Source organism: Bos grunniens, chromosome 21 (assembly GCF_055505025.1).
Source record: "Bos grunniens cultivar Pamir isolate PY7600 chromosome 21, Bosgru_T2T1.0, whole genome shotgun sequence".
NCBI classification, from domain to species: Eukaryota; Metazoa; Chordata; class Mammalia; order Artiodactyla; family Bovidae; genus Bos; species Bos grunniens.
Window position 1 is genome coordinate 63,121,982 of NC_141185.1, and position 13,585 is coordinate 63,135,566.

Below are 13,585 nucleotides of genomic sequence, written 5' to 3' on the forward strand. Positions count from 1 at the left end.
TTGGTACTAAACTGCCAGTTCAAATAATAGGATGCTGCTGCTGCTAAGTCACTTCACGGCAGCCCACCAGGCTCCCCCGTCCTTGGGATTCTCCAGGCAAGAACACTGGAGTGGGTTGCCATTTCCTTCTCCAATGCATGAAAGTGAAAAGTGAAAGTGAAGTTGCTCAGTCGTGTCAATAATAGGATGAGTAGATCCTAAATAAGTGAATTTAGAAAATGTTAATATTCTTAGAAACTTTATGTACAACTAATTTTTGAAAGAAATACAAGTTAGAGAGCCATGACTCATCTGTTCACATTGAACTATTTAGTATTCTTTACCTGCTTTATTGTTCTTTTTGTTCCATTGTTCTGTTAGTTCCTGTTATTGAGGGGTGTTTGATCTCTTTGTTAATGCAGTAGGCACAACAGAAGGTTTATAGAGTGCACGAAAAAGTTTTGAACTCCAGTGTATATTGACTGACTTGTAGCAGAGCAGTGGTACTACTTCAGCTTTTTTTCAATGGCTGGAGAAATATGAAATAAATATCAATAAATAGAAATCTGAAAAAAAAAATTTTATGTATTCTCTTTAGAAGCACCGTATAATTTTTATGTAATACTTACATTTAACAGAAATTGTATAATTTTTTTTTTATTTTACAATGACAGAACTTGTAAACCTTCAGCAATCTAGATTTGTATAGCAGTGCTGTATGTATATGTGTATATATATATATATATATGAGATTTTGCTTTCTGTTTTATTTCAGTGAACTGAAATGACATTAGGAAATTCAGATTCTTAGCATTTAATCACAGATTTTTGTGTCGTCCCTCTTACACCAAATAAATATAATAATAAGTTTTTTAAAAACCCTAATGTAACAGGGGTTTAGAATTGTGGCATCTCTTATTCTAAGGAATCCCAAAGTATGTAATGAAGTACCATATTAGTAGTATGTGATCAGGTAAGTTCTGTATTTTTATAGAAGTAATATATGAGCATAGAAATAAATAGTAGAGGAAAGTTTAAAAATGAAAAGTTAACATCTTTTTATGCCCTTGCTTCTTTCCTAGCCTTCATATTGAGTACTTTTTTTTTTTCCATTCAGTAGCAGGTAATAAATCAAGGAACTTGCTCTTATATTAACAGTCAACATGTACAAATTAAGATTTCTCTAATGTAAAATTTCTCGTGTTAATGGTAATTGAGATTCTTTTAAAGAGTGTATATTTAGAAATCAGTTATATTTTAAATTTAATTTGGAATTCATTTAATTGATGGAGATTGTTTTTAAACTATGGTTCATATTTTGAGCAAAAATAAACCAATGGTATATTTTTCCATTGATTTATAAGTGTTCTGTCAACAATTTTGTTTTCTCATGGGAATTTCAAAGAAATAAACTTGAATGAATCAATTAGAAATGTATTTACACTAAAAATTATCACTCTAAAATTTTCCCCTATTTTTAGTTTAGAAAGTGAGATGAAAGCAATCATTATTATAACAGTATTATTCATTTCAGGTAGTGAGATGTGGATTGCTTGTAGCTATTCTCTGCAATGTAGTAGAATTAAAAAAATAAATTTTTATTCTGGGCTATGATACAATGATATTTCTTGAGACAGTGATTATAATAGTCTCATACCAACAATGGACACCTGGTGGTCTCATTCAGGTCAAAGCCTAAAAACTCCATTGTGCTACCTTAGTAAAGAGGATAAAAGCCTACCTAGAAGAAATCTGTTGAAATAGGCAATCACTAAAATATAAAATGAAAATCTGTGTAGGTTGTCTCCATAAATCTTATAGAATGAGTAAGATAAAGGATTTTTCCAAGTGGTCATCCATGTACTGACACAAAGCAATAATAAAGATACAAAGTTTTAGAATAAAAGCCTTTAAGTTTCTTAGACAGAATGTATCTGAAGAAAAGACATGTCATTTTTCTCTAGTAGTAGTTATAATTGCCACTTAACAATAGTTTCTTAGATACTTTTTCTTATCTTCTGCAATACTCTCAGTGACATTTTGCTAGGTATGGAACCTCAAATGTCATATTGACTATTTGGTTAGATAAATAATAAACACCTGGCAAATAACTTATTTTGAAGAACATTCAGTGAAAGTTTAGTGCACAATGTAGTCACAGGCAAAGTACCAGGTAAAATGTCAAAACAAAGTGATTTTCTGTTTTGAAGCAATGTCTTTAAGATTTTAAAATTTCTATTGGGAAAGAATTAATTGAAAAGCTTGATACCCAGGCATAAATATTCAAGCTAAATCAGTTTCTGTTGTGTTTCGTACATGTCATGTATTTCGGAGCATTTTATTTTGAAGCTTCCACATTACATTTAATTATCTTTCATAAATAAGAGAACTTATTAATTGCTAGTTTGCTGTTCTTAATTTAAAATGTTCTTTTTGTTTATTGCTTATAACAGGCAAAAGAACAGTTAATAGATTTTCTCAATGAAATTTTTGGTATTGTCAGTATTATTTGTAATCTGTGTTTTAGTGTTACTTTGGCTTCTGTGTATAAAATGGATTGGAGGGGGCCAGAATGGAAGTAAGAAGACTAGTTAAGGAGGCAGTTGATGAGTTCAGGCAAGAGAGAATGGTGGTGCTTGGTTCAGGGTGGTAGGAGTGGAGTCAGAGAAGACAGATTTGGTACATATTTTGCAGTGTGGCCTGTCATGAGGCACTCAGCAGCCTCTGTTCTCTATTTTTCTCTACCTGTAGATGAATTGCCAAGTTATAGTAGTGTGCCCAGATTTGGTCATTACCCAGTTCAAAAAATATTATCCATAAAATAAGAGGGATTATTTTATATATATCCATTCTGAAGGAGATCAGCCCTGGGATTTCTTTGGAAGGAATGATGCTAAAGCTGAAACTCCAGTACTTTGGCCACCTCATGCGAAGAGTTGACTCACTGGAAAAGACTCTGATGCTGGAGGGATTGGGGGCAAGAGGAGAAGGGGACGACAGAGGATGAGATGGCTGGATGGCATCACTGACTCGATGGACATGAGTCTGAGTGAACTCCGAGAGTTGGTGCTGGACAGGGAGGCCTGGCATGCTGCAGTTCATGGGGTCGCAAAGAGTCGGACACGACTGAGCGACTGATCTGATCTGATCTGATATATATTATTTAATAGAAGAGATCTGGTCATTTGTTAATTACTTATTCTTCATTACTACTTATTTATCTATGGAAAGAACCAACATGTTAGGCAAAGTATTGTGATCTTAAAGATGTGCTAGCCAGAGATGTGTGGAGCATGGGGTGCCTGGGTTAAAGTTGTTGATGAGACAAAGGGCTGCCTCCTGCAGAGAGCTTTTCCCTGAAAAAGCTTTTTTCTGCTAAAAGCTGCTTACAAAAAGATATTTATATTCAGATTTTACATTTAAAATATTATGTAGTATGATAAGCTGAAAAATAAAACTATTTATTGATTTTCTACCATATACCGTTGAATTATATGAGATATTTCCTGTAATCATTTGAGGGATATGCTGTTCTGTCTCCTTTTTACAGGTGATTTTTAAGTTAACATCAAACCAGTGATCTAACTATTTGAGTAAATAACCCAAAACTGCACAGCTGATGGTTTGAACCTGTTTCTGCATACTGGAATATGTGCATTTCACTGTGCAATCAAGCAAAAGGGAATGAATCTAGAGAGGAACGTACTGTGTATAGAATGGAGTTTAGCTGGCATTGAAATATTGTCTTTTATTTCTCTGTATGCTCTTCCTAACTCAGTGTGCTTTGGATCTCAATTTAGAGCTGTTTTTAGTGGTACCGGAAAAAGCCAGTGCTTGAAAGTATCAAGCCTTGTTATTGACTCTGTGGTCACTGGCTTGGCATGGAGTGGGCGGCTTCCTTCCCATTCCCATTTAAATTTTAGGTTAGGTCAGTATGCATCAGCAGAGAATGATGATTTAAAGGAGACTTATTGTTTTTTTGTTTGAAATAGGCACTGTAATGTTATTTTTAGGCTCAGTCTAAGTACTTATATGTGGCAGTAATGAAATCATTTTCAGGATATTCTATAAGTAGCTGAAAAGTTAAGGTATTGTATATTTAGCATGAAAGTAAATAGTGCAAACAACTGAAGTTAGGATTATTGTAAGCACACTAAAGAAATAAAGTGTCCAAACTGATGTTTACTTACTGGGAAGTGATGTCATGACCCAGGCCAGCTGAAAATAAGAGGATTCCACTTGTATTCCAAAAAGAATGCATTGTAACTTTACATCAGCAATACGTCATTAATTTCAAGATGGCATAGCAATAAATATTTTGAAGGTGTCATGAGACTAATTGGTAATAAAATTAATTGTAAACAATTTTATTAAAAAGAAACATAGTACCATATTGAAAAGACTTCAAAAAATGCAAGTAAAACTATTAGAAATCTAAACAGCTAAGAACTGATTAAAGTGTATGAATTTATATTAAGAATAATTATTCTGATTTACAGTGTTCAGATGATCAGCATATGGAATTTTTTAATGTACATGTTTAATTTATGTATTATATTTCATGGAAATGTTATTTTTAGCTTTTGGAAAGAATTTTTAAAAAATAATTTTTGTGTTAGTGTTTTTTTTTTTTTAACATAAAGGAAAAATCACCCTTTTGAATTACGTAGTCATCTTTACAATAAAATACAGAAGAGTCTCAGCACTCTCCTTGATTCCTTTATGCCCCCTTGTACCATTCGTCATATGCCCTGCCAGGCCTCAGACCACTATTCTGTTTGCTACTTCTGTGTGCTGTGCTCAGTTGCTAAGTCGTGTCTGACTCTTTGCGACCTATGGACTGTAGCCTGCCTGGCTCCCCTGTCCGTGGGGATTCTCCAGGCAAGAATACTAGAGTGGGCTGCCATGCCCTCCTCCACGGATCTTCCCAACCCAGGGATTGAATGCAGTTCTCCCACATTGCAGGCGGATTCTTTACCATTTGAGCAGGATATCATATAAATGGAACTATACATAAGTACCCTTTGAGTTTGACTTCTTTCACTTAGCATAATGCATTTGAGATTCAATCATGTTGTTATACATATATATATATATATATGTATGTATAACACATATATACATAGTTGTTATGAATTCCTTTGTATTCTGTCCTAAGGAGCATGTCATCTGTGAATAAAGAAAGTTTTACTTCTTTTCTAGTCTTGATACTTCTTGTTTGTTTTGCCTTACTACATTTGTTAGATACCTGAGTAGAGAGAGTGGATATTCTTGGCATGTATGTGTATTGTTCCCCTAAACATAGTCAACCATTATTCTCTTGTTATTTTCAAGATTTTCTAGTCTTTCACAGTTTAGACTGTCAGGAGAAATATCAATAACCTCAGATACACAGATGACACCACCCTTATGGCAGAAAGTGAAGAGGAACTAAAGAGCCAGTTGATGAAAGTGAAAGAGGAGAGTGAAAAAGTTGGCTTAAAGCTCAACATTCAGAAAACTAAGATCATGACATCTGGTCCCACTACTTCATGGCAAATAGATGGGGAAACAGTGGAAACAGTGGCTGACTTTATTTTTCTGGGCTCCAAAATCACTGTGGATGGTGATTGCAGCCATGAAATTAAAAGACATTTGCTCCCTGAAAGAAAAGCTATGACCAACCTAGACAGCATATTAAAAAGAAGAGACATTACTTTGCCAACATTACTTTGTCCATCTAGTCAAAGCTATGGTTTTTCCAGTAGTCATGTATGGATGTGAGAAGCTGAGTGCCAAAGAATTGATGCTTCTCAACTGTGGTGTTGGAGAAGACTCTTGAGAGTCCCTTGGACTGCAAGGAGATCCAACCAGTCCATCCTAAAGGAGATCAGTCCTGGGTGTTCATTGGAGGAACTGATTTTGAAGCTGAAACTCCAATACTTTGGCCACCTGATGCGAAGAGCTGACTCATTTGAAAAGACCCTGATGCTGGGAAAGATTGAAGGCAGGAGTAGAAAGGGACGGCAGAGGATGAGATGGTTAGATGACATCACCAACTCAATGGACATGGGTTTGGGTGGACTTCGGGAGTTGGTGATGGACAGGGAGGCCTGGCGTGCTGCGGTTCATGGGGTCGCAAAGAGTCGGATGTGACTGAGCAACTGAACTGACTGACAGTTTGATTATGATGTGTATAAGTTTGGATCTCTTTGTGTTTATCCCTCTTGGGTTTTATTGAGCTTCTTGGATCTTCGGTGTAATATTTTTCATCAAAATTTGAATTTATAGCCACTATTTTTAAAAATACTGTTTTTCTTCCTTTTCATCCTCCTTTGCTTTTTATGGGAGTTCTATCACACATACGTCTTTGCAGCTGGTTTTATCCTACAGATCTCTAAGACCCTGTTCACTTCACTTCAGTCTTTTTTGCAGTTTCTCTTTGGATAAATTTTGTTAGCAGTTTATACTAATTTCTTATCTGCTTATTCAGATCTACTTGTAAGGCTTTCTAATGAATTTTCTTTTCACTTGTACTTTGCAACTCAAGAATTTCCATTTTCTTGTTTTTCTTTATTGAGAATGTTTTCTGTTTTTTGAGTCATTGTCATAATTTTATCTCATTCTTTAAACTTTTTCTTTTAGTTCTTTCAATATATTTATTATAGCTGCTCTTTATTATAGCTACTGTCATTGTCTGGTAAATCCAACATCTGGGTCCAGTTCGCATCAGTTTCTATTTTCTATTATCCATTTTTTCTTGAGTATGGGTTGTGTGTGTATTAGTCACTCAGTCGTGTTCGACTCTTTGCAACCCCATGGACTATAGCCAGTTAGGCTCCTCTGTCCATGAAATTCTCCAGGCCAGAATACTGGAGTGGGTAGCCATTCCCTTCTCCAAGGGATCTTTCACACCCAGGGATCAAACCCAGATTTCCTGCACTGCAGGCAGATTCTTTACCATCTGAGCCACCAGGGAAGCCTGAGCATGAGTTACACTTTCCTGTTTTATTGCATATCTTCTAATCTTAAAAAATTGTACATTTAAAAAAATATATTGTAGCAACTCTGGATCCTGATTATTTTTTCCTACCTGAAGATTGTTGCTATCTATTTATTTGTTTATCTTAGTAATTTGCCTGGACTAAAAAAACATGAAGTTCAGTTCCTCCAGTGTATGACTGATGTCTCTGTTTGTGTTTTTTTGATGTTTTTTTTATTATTGTTTTTGCTTTAATTTTTATGATTTGGCCCTGTGTCTGTGTAACGTAGTAGTTGAACACCTTAATCTAGTAAGGCTCTATGCCGTGTGTTTGGATTCAGAAACACATTTAACATTTAGGCAATTTTCGAGTTTCCCCAGCCTTTATTTTCTGTTGAGGCCTGTGTTGTCTTCTGTTTTCCTGTGCAAGTTCGTGTAGACCTGGGATACGTAAATAGCTTGAGCCCTCTGTGGTCTCCCTTGAGCTTGCTCACCACTCTAGTCAGCCTGGGATATGTGGAGAGTCTATCAAATGCTTTCTCACCATTTTATATCCTGTTCCTCCTTGTTATATTTTTGGCTTATCTGCCTATTCCCTTGTTTGTGCCAACCAGCAACCCCTCAGCTGATAAAATTATTGGTCTTCCATGTTTGCTTGTGACCAAGATTCCTAATTGTTATTGGCAACAGTACTGGCTATGGGTTTTTCACTTTCATTCCAAATTAACCCTGTGACTTTTGTTCCAAGTTAGCCCACTCCATCAGTAAAGCTGTTGGTTGTTTGCAGCCTACCCTGCCATATTAGAACTATTATCCTAACCAAGCTGGATGGGAGAATGGGAACCATCCAAAGGAAGCATGCCACAGATTTCTGTTCTTCATATCCAAAGTGCAGTCGTTTTTCATGAATAAGTTATTCTCTGTTGAAAAGCACAGGTCAGTTTCCAGAGTGCTGAAATTGTTGCTTTTGATAATTTTGAGTGATTTTATAGTTGTTTTTTCAGCAGAGGATTTGACATCCTCCTCATTCCATTATACTAGAAGTTCCAGCTTTGGGGGATATTGTTTGCATGGTATGTTTGTATTATTTATGTTTTGTCCATCTATGTATTTATACTTAAAATGGATTCCTTTTAGATAGAATATACTGAGGTCTTATTTTAAAGTGCAACCTGATAATCTGTATTATTAGGTGTTCTTAGGCTGTTGGCTTTTAATGTTTTATTGATCTTGTTAGATTTAGGCCTGCCATTTTGTTATTAGTTGTCTGTTTGTAACATCTGGTTTTATTTCTTTGTTTTCTTTTCCCTGCCTTTTTTAGTGTTATTTGAGTATATTTTTGTTTTCTGTTTTAATTCATTTATTGGCTTTTTAGGTTTATCCTTTTTTTTTTTTTTTGGTATTTATCTTATTTTTAGTTATTGCTTTAGGGATTGCATTAGACCAGTCTTTCAAAATTGCTTCGGAACTACTTTTACGCTACCCACTAATCTTTGTTATACTTATCCTAAGTAGTTTATCATATATTGAAATGCTTTTAGCACTTACGCATAACAGCTTAAAAGGAGAAAAGTGATAGTTTGCTATATTTACCCAGATATAACTCTTAAATTTGAAGACATAATTCTAAAGCTTCAAAACTTTGGTTAAAGATGTAAATTTTCAATTTTAAAAAGCTCAGCAGACCCCAGATAGGATAAATTCAAAGAAAGCCATTTACACATACATCATAATCAGTCTGCTAATGACTAAAGATAAATAACCAATCTTGAAAACACCTAAAGAAATAATGATTCAGATAATTGTAGATTTCTCCTCAGACACCATGGGAGGCTGGAAGATAGTGGAACACCAACTTTAAAGTACTGAAAGTAAAGAATGGTTAGCCCTGGATTCTGTATCTAATGAAAAGAATTTCTGAGAATTAACAGTGATAATAAAGACATTCCCAGAGAAAAGGAAAGCTAAGAGAATTTGTTGCCAACATACCTGCTCTAAAAGAAATAAAATCTCTTCAGGCTGGTGGAAGTGATATGATCATGAAGCTTGGATCTTCAGGAATGAAGGAAGAGCAGCAAAATATATGAGTATCCTGTTGTCCTGGCCTCAGTGTAGCGTCTGAATTTGACCAAATTTGCTAGATTTCTGATCCTGAGCCCATACTTTGGACTCTGTTTCTGTATTCCTGTATGATACGTTACCACCCCAGGTTTATTTCCTGTCTCTTGTGTTTAAGTTAGAATCTTAGACAAAGTTTGTTTGACTCTATTGTTTTCTAAAAACGTGCTTCCCATTAGCTGAGCTTAACAAGTGTATATTTTTTAAATTTTTTTGAGATAAAGATGCCACATATAGTCTTATATTTGTGGCCTATTGTAAAATGGTCATGAAAATTATGTTTAATTTACTTCTCCTGAAAGGCTGTTTAATTTTATTTCACTCTCTTTCCCAAATACTTTCATAGGATGACAAAATTATTAATTTTCCAACCATATTGTATATAGTATTCCACTCAGTATTGTAATTGGAGTAATAATTAGCTCAGTTTTCTTCTAACAGATGAAAAGACCTATATAGTAAGCTACTTAGACAAAAATGTTCTTTGTTACGTTTGTTCTTTTAATGCAGTCCTGCATGTTTAAGTCTTATTCATCACTTACAGGGAGTAAGAAACATCAGGTCTCTTTTCTGTTCCCACTCCTTAGTATTTTGACCTTTCATTCATACTGGCACTGTGTATTCTCATTTTCTTTGTCACAAGTGTTATTAATTTTAATATCTGAAAATGTGTGCCTGTCAAAGTATGAATATTGATCTGTTAAAAAGCAAATAATCAAATGATAGGAAACTTAAATTCATAATCACTTATTTCCCCATTTCACAATACAGTAAGACAGTACTGAATCAAAATGGTGGGCAGTTGCAAGCCTTAGTAATTTTTTCCCTGCCCCCCACACCCCCGCCAGCTTTAGTAATTTTTGCAACCATGTCAAAACACTGTTTTATGCATTTAATTATTTTTGAAATAATAATGAGAATAGTTTATTTTGCTTGCTCCCATGTGATTTTTGATGGATTTTTCAAATTCCTTTAAATAGGTGGCTTTATAGGTACTGCAATTCAGAAGTATTGATACACTTAAAATTTTTTTCCTACAGAAAGAATGTTTTTAGCATTGACTTAGAGTATAATAGTCTAGAAACTTGACAATGGTCTTTGATTTTTTCCTGTTTCACTATTTTCCATTTCCAACCAAACTTACTCTCTGCTTTTCTTAAAACCTCTCTGGAATTTACCTTTAAACTCTATCACACTGCCTCTGTTCTCATCAACTGTCTCCTTGTTTCCCCAGCCGACTCTCTCTTTTCATTTCATTGCTTTCTGCGTATTTACCATTTTCATATTTCCAAAATTTTCAGGAAGTGTTATGTTCTTACTGTGATAAGTTCAAACTTCTCTCACCAGTATTCATTACCATCCACGTCCCCACCAAGCCCTCTGTATAACTTATTTCCCCTTTTCCCATTGGTATCTTTGGTACTTGTCAGGTCTCCAGTAGTCACTGTGCATGTTGTAATCATCTTTTTACTTGCATGCCTTTCCTTATGCTTTCAACCCCATCTCCATGCCTGGCTTGAAATGATATATCCATTTTCTTTTTGACCTATTCAAGTTCTCATTTCCTTCGATAAATTTTGCAAAAGCATCTCCAGCCCATCATCTAGCTCTTTTTTTTTACCCCTGAGCTCCATTCACACAGTGTCTTTTATGTGTAATGTGATTCTCAGTGGCAGAGACCTTGTCTTGTTCTTCTCTCAGCACCTGGTCCCATGGTGTGTAAGCTGATTGGTTGCATTTCTGTCCCATTTCACTCCCAGAGTAACTTCATAAAGTGAGGTCAGGAAGATTCCTTGTTTCCTTTTGTTTTTGTTCAATTCTAAAACATAATTCTTCTGTCAATTCCTTCACCCTCCATGCCCCATCAGAAGCAATAAGATAGGCAGGAAGACTTAGCTAGAGGAAATACTAATGGTGCTAATGGCGCCAAGGGTGAAATTGACCCCCTTGTGCATCAGTTTGGTAAAAATAGAACAAAATTCTTACTGGGAATCGCAAACATTCACTGAATCCTGTCTCCTGTCTTCAAATATGTCTTTGTGCAGTATTGGGGAAATTAGAAAATAAAGTGTGAACTTCTCAGCTTATCACAAATCTCTTCTAGATATTAGTAAAATAACTAGAAATTAATGTATTTTTGCGCTTGTATTACTTTTATAAAAACAGTTATTAAAAATGTTCCTGTTAAGAGTAAGTCCATAACAAAGACTAGCAAACTTTTTTGTAAATGATGAGATACTAAATATTTTTAGGCTTTGCAGGCCACCTATAGTCTCTGTCATATATATACACACACGTACATATATGTGTATATGTAGTTGTTGTTGTTCCTCTCATTGCTGTTGACTTTCACCACCCTTAAAAATGACCAGTCTCAGCTTGCATGCATTACAAAAGTGGACCGTGGGTCCGGACGATTTTGCCTGTGAGCCATAGTTTGCCAAGCTGTTTGCCAATAAGAAAAGCTAATCTGTGCAAATGGCCATCTAAGAGGGCAGAAGATTTTCTCTCCTACGGAGAAGGCATTGCTCATAATAATCCAAGGCCTGAACAAACTGAATGTGTCCGGACGGATGTGTTCAAGTGGCCGGATCACGAGAAACCTTAACCTGAGAGGAACAGCTTGTACAACAGGTCAGGTTAGATAAGTGAGAGAGGGCATTACCATGGTCTTCAGCGTGGGAGTCCCATGAATGAGAGGAGCAGACTCGTCCTGCACAGTGCTCCCTGTAGAGCCTCAGTGAGATGCGCAGGCCTGGGCAGAGTCACGTCCTTCCCGTAGAGAGAGAATGGTTAGCAGGACTTCCTTTGCTCTGAATGCTTCCTGGTGGTTTTCCCTGAAAAGGATAGATATACCTTGTAAAGAGCTCCCCTCCCGCCCACCTTCAGCCGTGGTCAGTTAGTGTATGACGGGGACATAATTGTACTTGTCATGGAATGGATTACAAATATAGGCACCAGTAATAAAGGAATATTGGAGTTAAATGGGAGGATTTCCTTTGGGTGGAATTAAAGTGAATCTTCATAGGAAATGTACATTTGGGGCTTTAAAAGAGGAACCACACAGCTGGACAATATCTAAAAATGTTACAATAATTGCATATTATTACCATAATTTTTACTGTGGTGAAAATTTCAAAAGCTATCCTCGTGCTTAGTCCAGAAATGTTCTACTTAGTTCACATGAACAAGGTGTACTTACTGGGATACTGTAATATATATATTTTTAAGTCTCCTACTATCTACTTCAATAGAAGGTGAAAAAACCACTAAAGTAGCAAGAACCAGATACCATGAAGTGATTGTAATTGTTCTTTCACATTTGCAATGACTTTTTGATTCATCAGGAAGCAGAAGCCATAGTAACAGACTTGGCTCAGATTCATCGCTTTGTGTTTCTCCTTTCTCCATGCCAGCACTTTTCCCCTGTTAAAAAAATTCTGGCAGACTAATTTAAAGATATCTACTTAGGTTGGATTATTTGCCTGCTGGACCTAAATCCTGCATTTCAGTCAGTATTCATGTCTGTGGAAGTAGTAGCAGCTACTAAATTTATTTAGTTGAACTGTTACAGTATTGATTTATTTTATTTATTTAATTAATTCATTTAATCAGGATGCAATTTATCTTAATTTTGATTTTGGTTGTAGAGGTTGGCGATTTGAAGGAGCTGCAGACACTAGACATTTCTACCAATCGTTTGCTAACTTTACCCGAGAGGCTTCACCTGTGCCTTTCTCTGCAGTACCTCACTGTGGACCGAAATCGTCTATGGTGTGTGCCGCGCCACCTCTGCCAGCTGCCCAGCCTCAATGAGCTCTCCATGGCTGGAAACCGTCTTGCATTTTTGCCACTTGGTAAGTAATCCTATTTGTATGGCAATATAAAACATCTAAAGAATAAGATGGAAAGCCTTTGTTTCCTTGACTGGGAAGGATTAGTTTCCTTTATTGTGTTTATGTTGAAAATGCTTCTCTAAATTCATTTTTGCAATGAACAAAGCATCATTCCCAGTTAACAAATAAAGTTTATTTCTGTTATGGATTTCATATGTTAAAATAACCTGTGTTAAAAATTTATTTAGAAAAAATATGAAATATGAGATGATTTACTCAGAGAAAGGAATTAAAATGTATGTATATATATAATATGCAAATAGGTATTATATATGTATATTTTATATATATAAAACTATAAAACTGACAAGTGGTATTGAGCAAGATGAAAGAATAGCTACTGTGCAAATATATCTGCTTAGACGTTAGCTTCCATGTAGAAAAAATGTCATTGAGTATCCTAATGATTAGTATTGCCGGACAACCAGACTAGACAATTTTAAAGACTTTTGAACTGCCTGCTGAGCTAGAAATGTCACCCTGGCTAATAAATAACGTAGTGTGTACTATAGATTTCTGTAGTAGCCCATTTCAATATAAGATGTGTTAAAGAACACAAGCCTTTAATAAAATAATGCATTAATATTCACTGAGAATTGGATTATTTTGTTAACTTGTAAGAAACAGAACT

At 35.5% G+C, this 13,585-nt stretch overlaps 1 protein-coding gene across 19 annotated transcripts in view; it reads left to right on the top strand.

Moving 5' to 3' along the window:
* Nucleotides 1–13,585, top strand: part of LRRC28 (leucine rich repeat containing 28) — a 193,982-nt gene that overhangs the window by 101,512 nt on the left and 78,885 nt on the right. For 14 of the 19 annotated variants that reach the window (XR_015150156.1, XR_015150155.1, XR_015150162.1 and 11 more), the window contains exon 6: nt 12,709–12,915. The exons of the other annotated variants lie outside the window; for them this stretch is intronic. Coding sequence is in view for 6 of the 14 variants with exons in the window: in XM_086364826.1 (XP_086220952.1) it covers nt 12,709–12,915 (207 nt within the window). In the remaining 8 variants the exon portion in view is untranslated. The remainder of the gene's footprint in view (nt 1–12,708; nt 12,916–13,585) is intronic. 19 annotated transcript variants of the gene reach the window in all.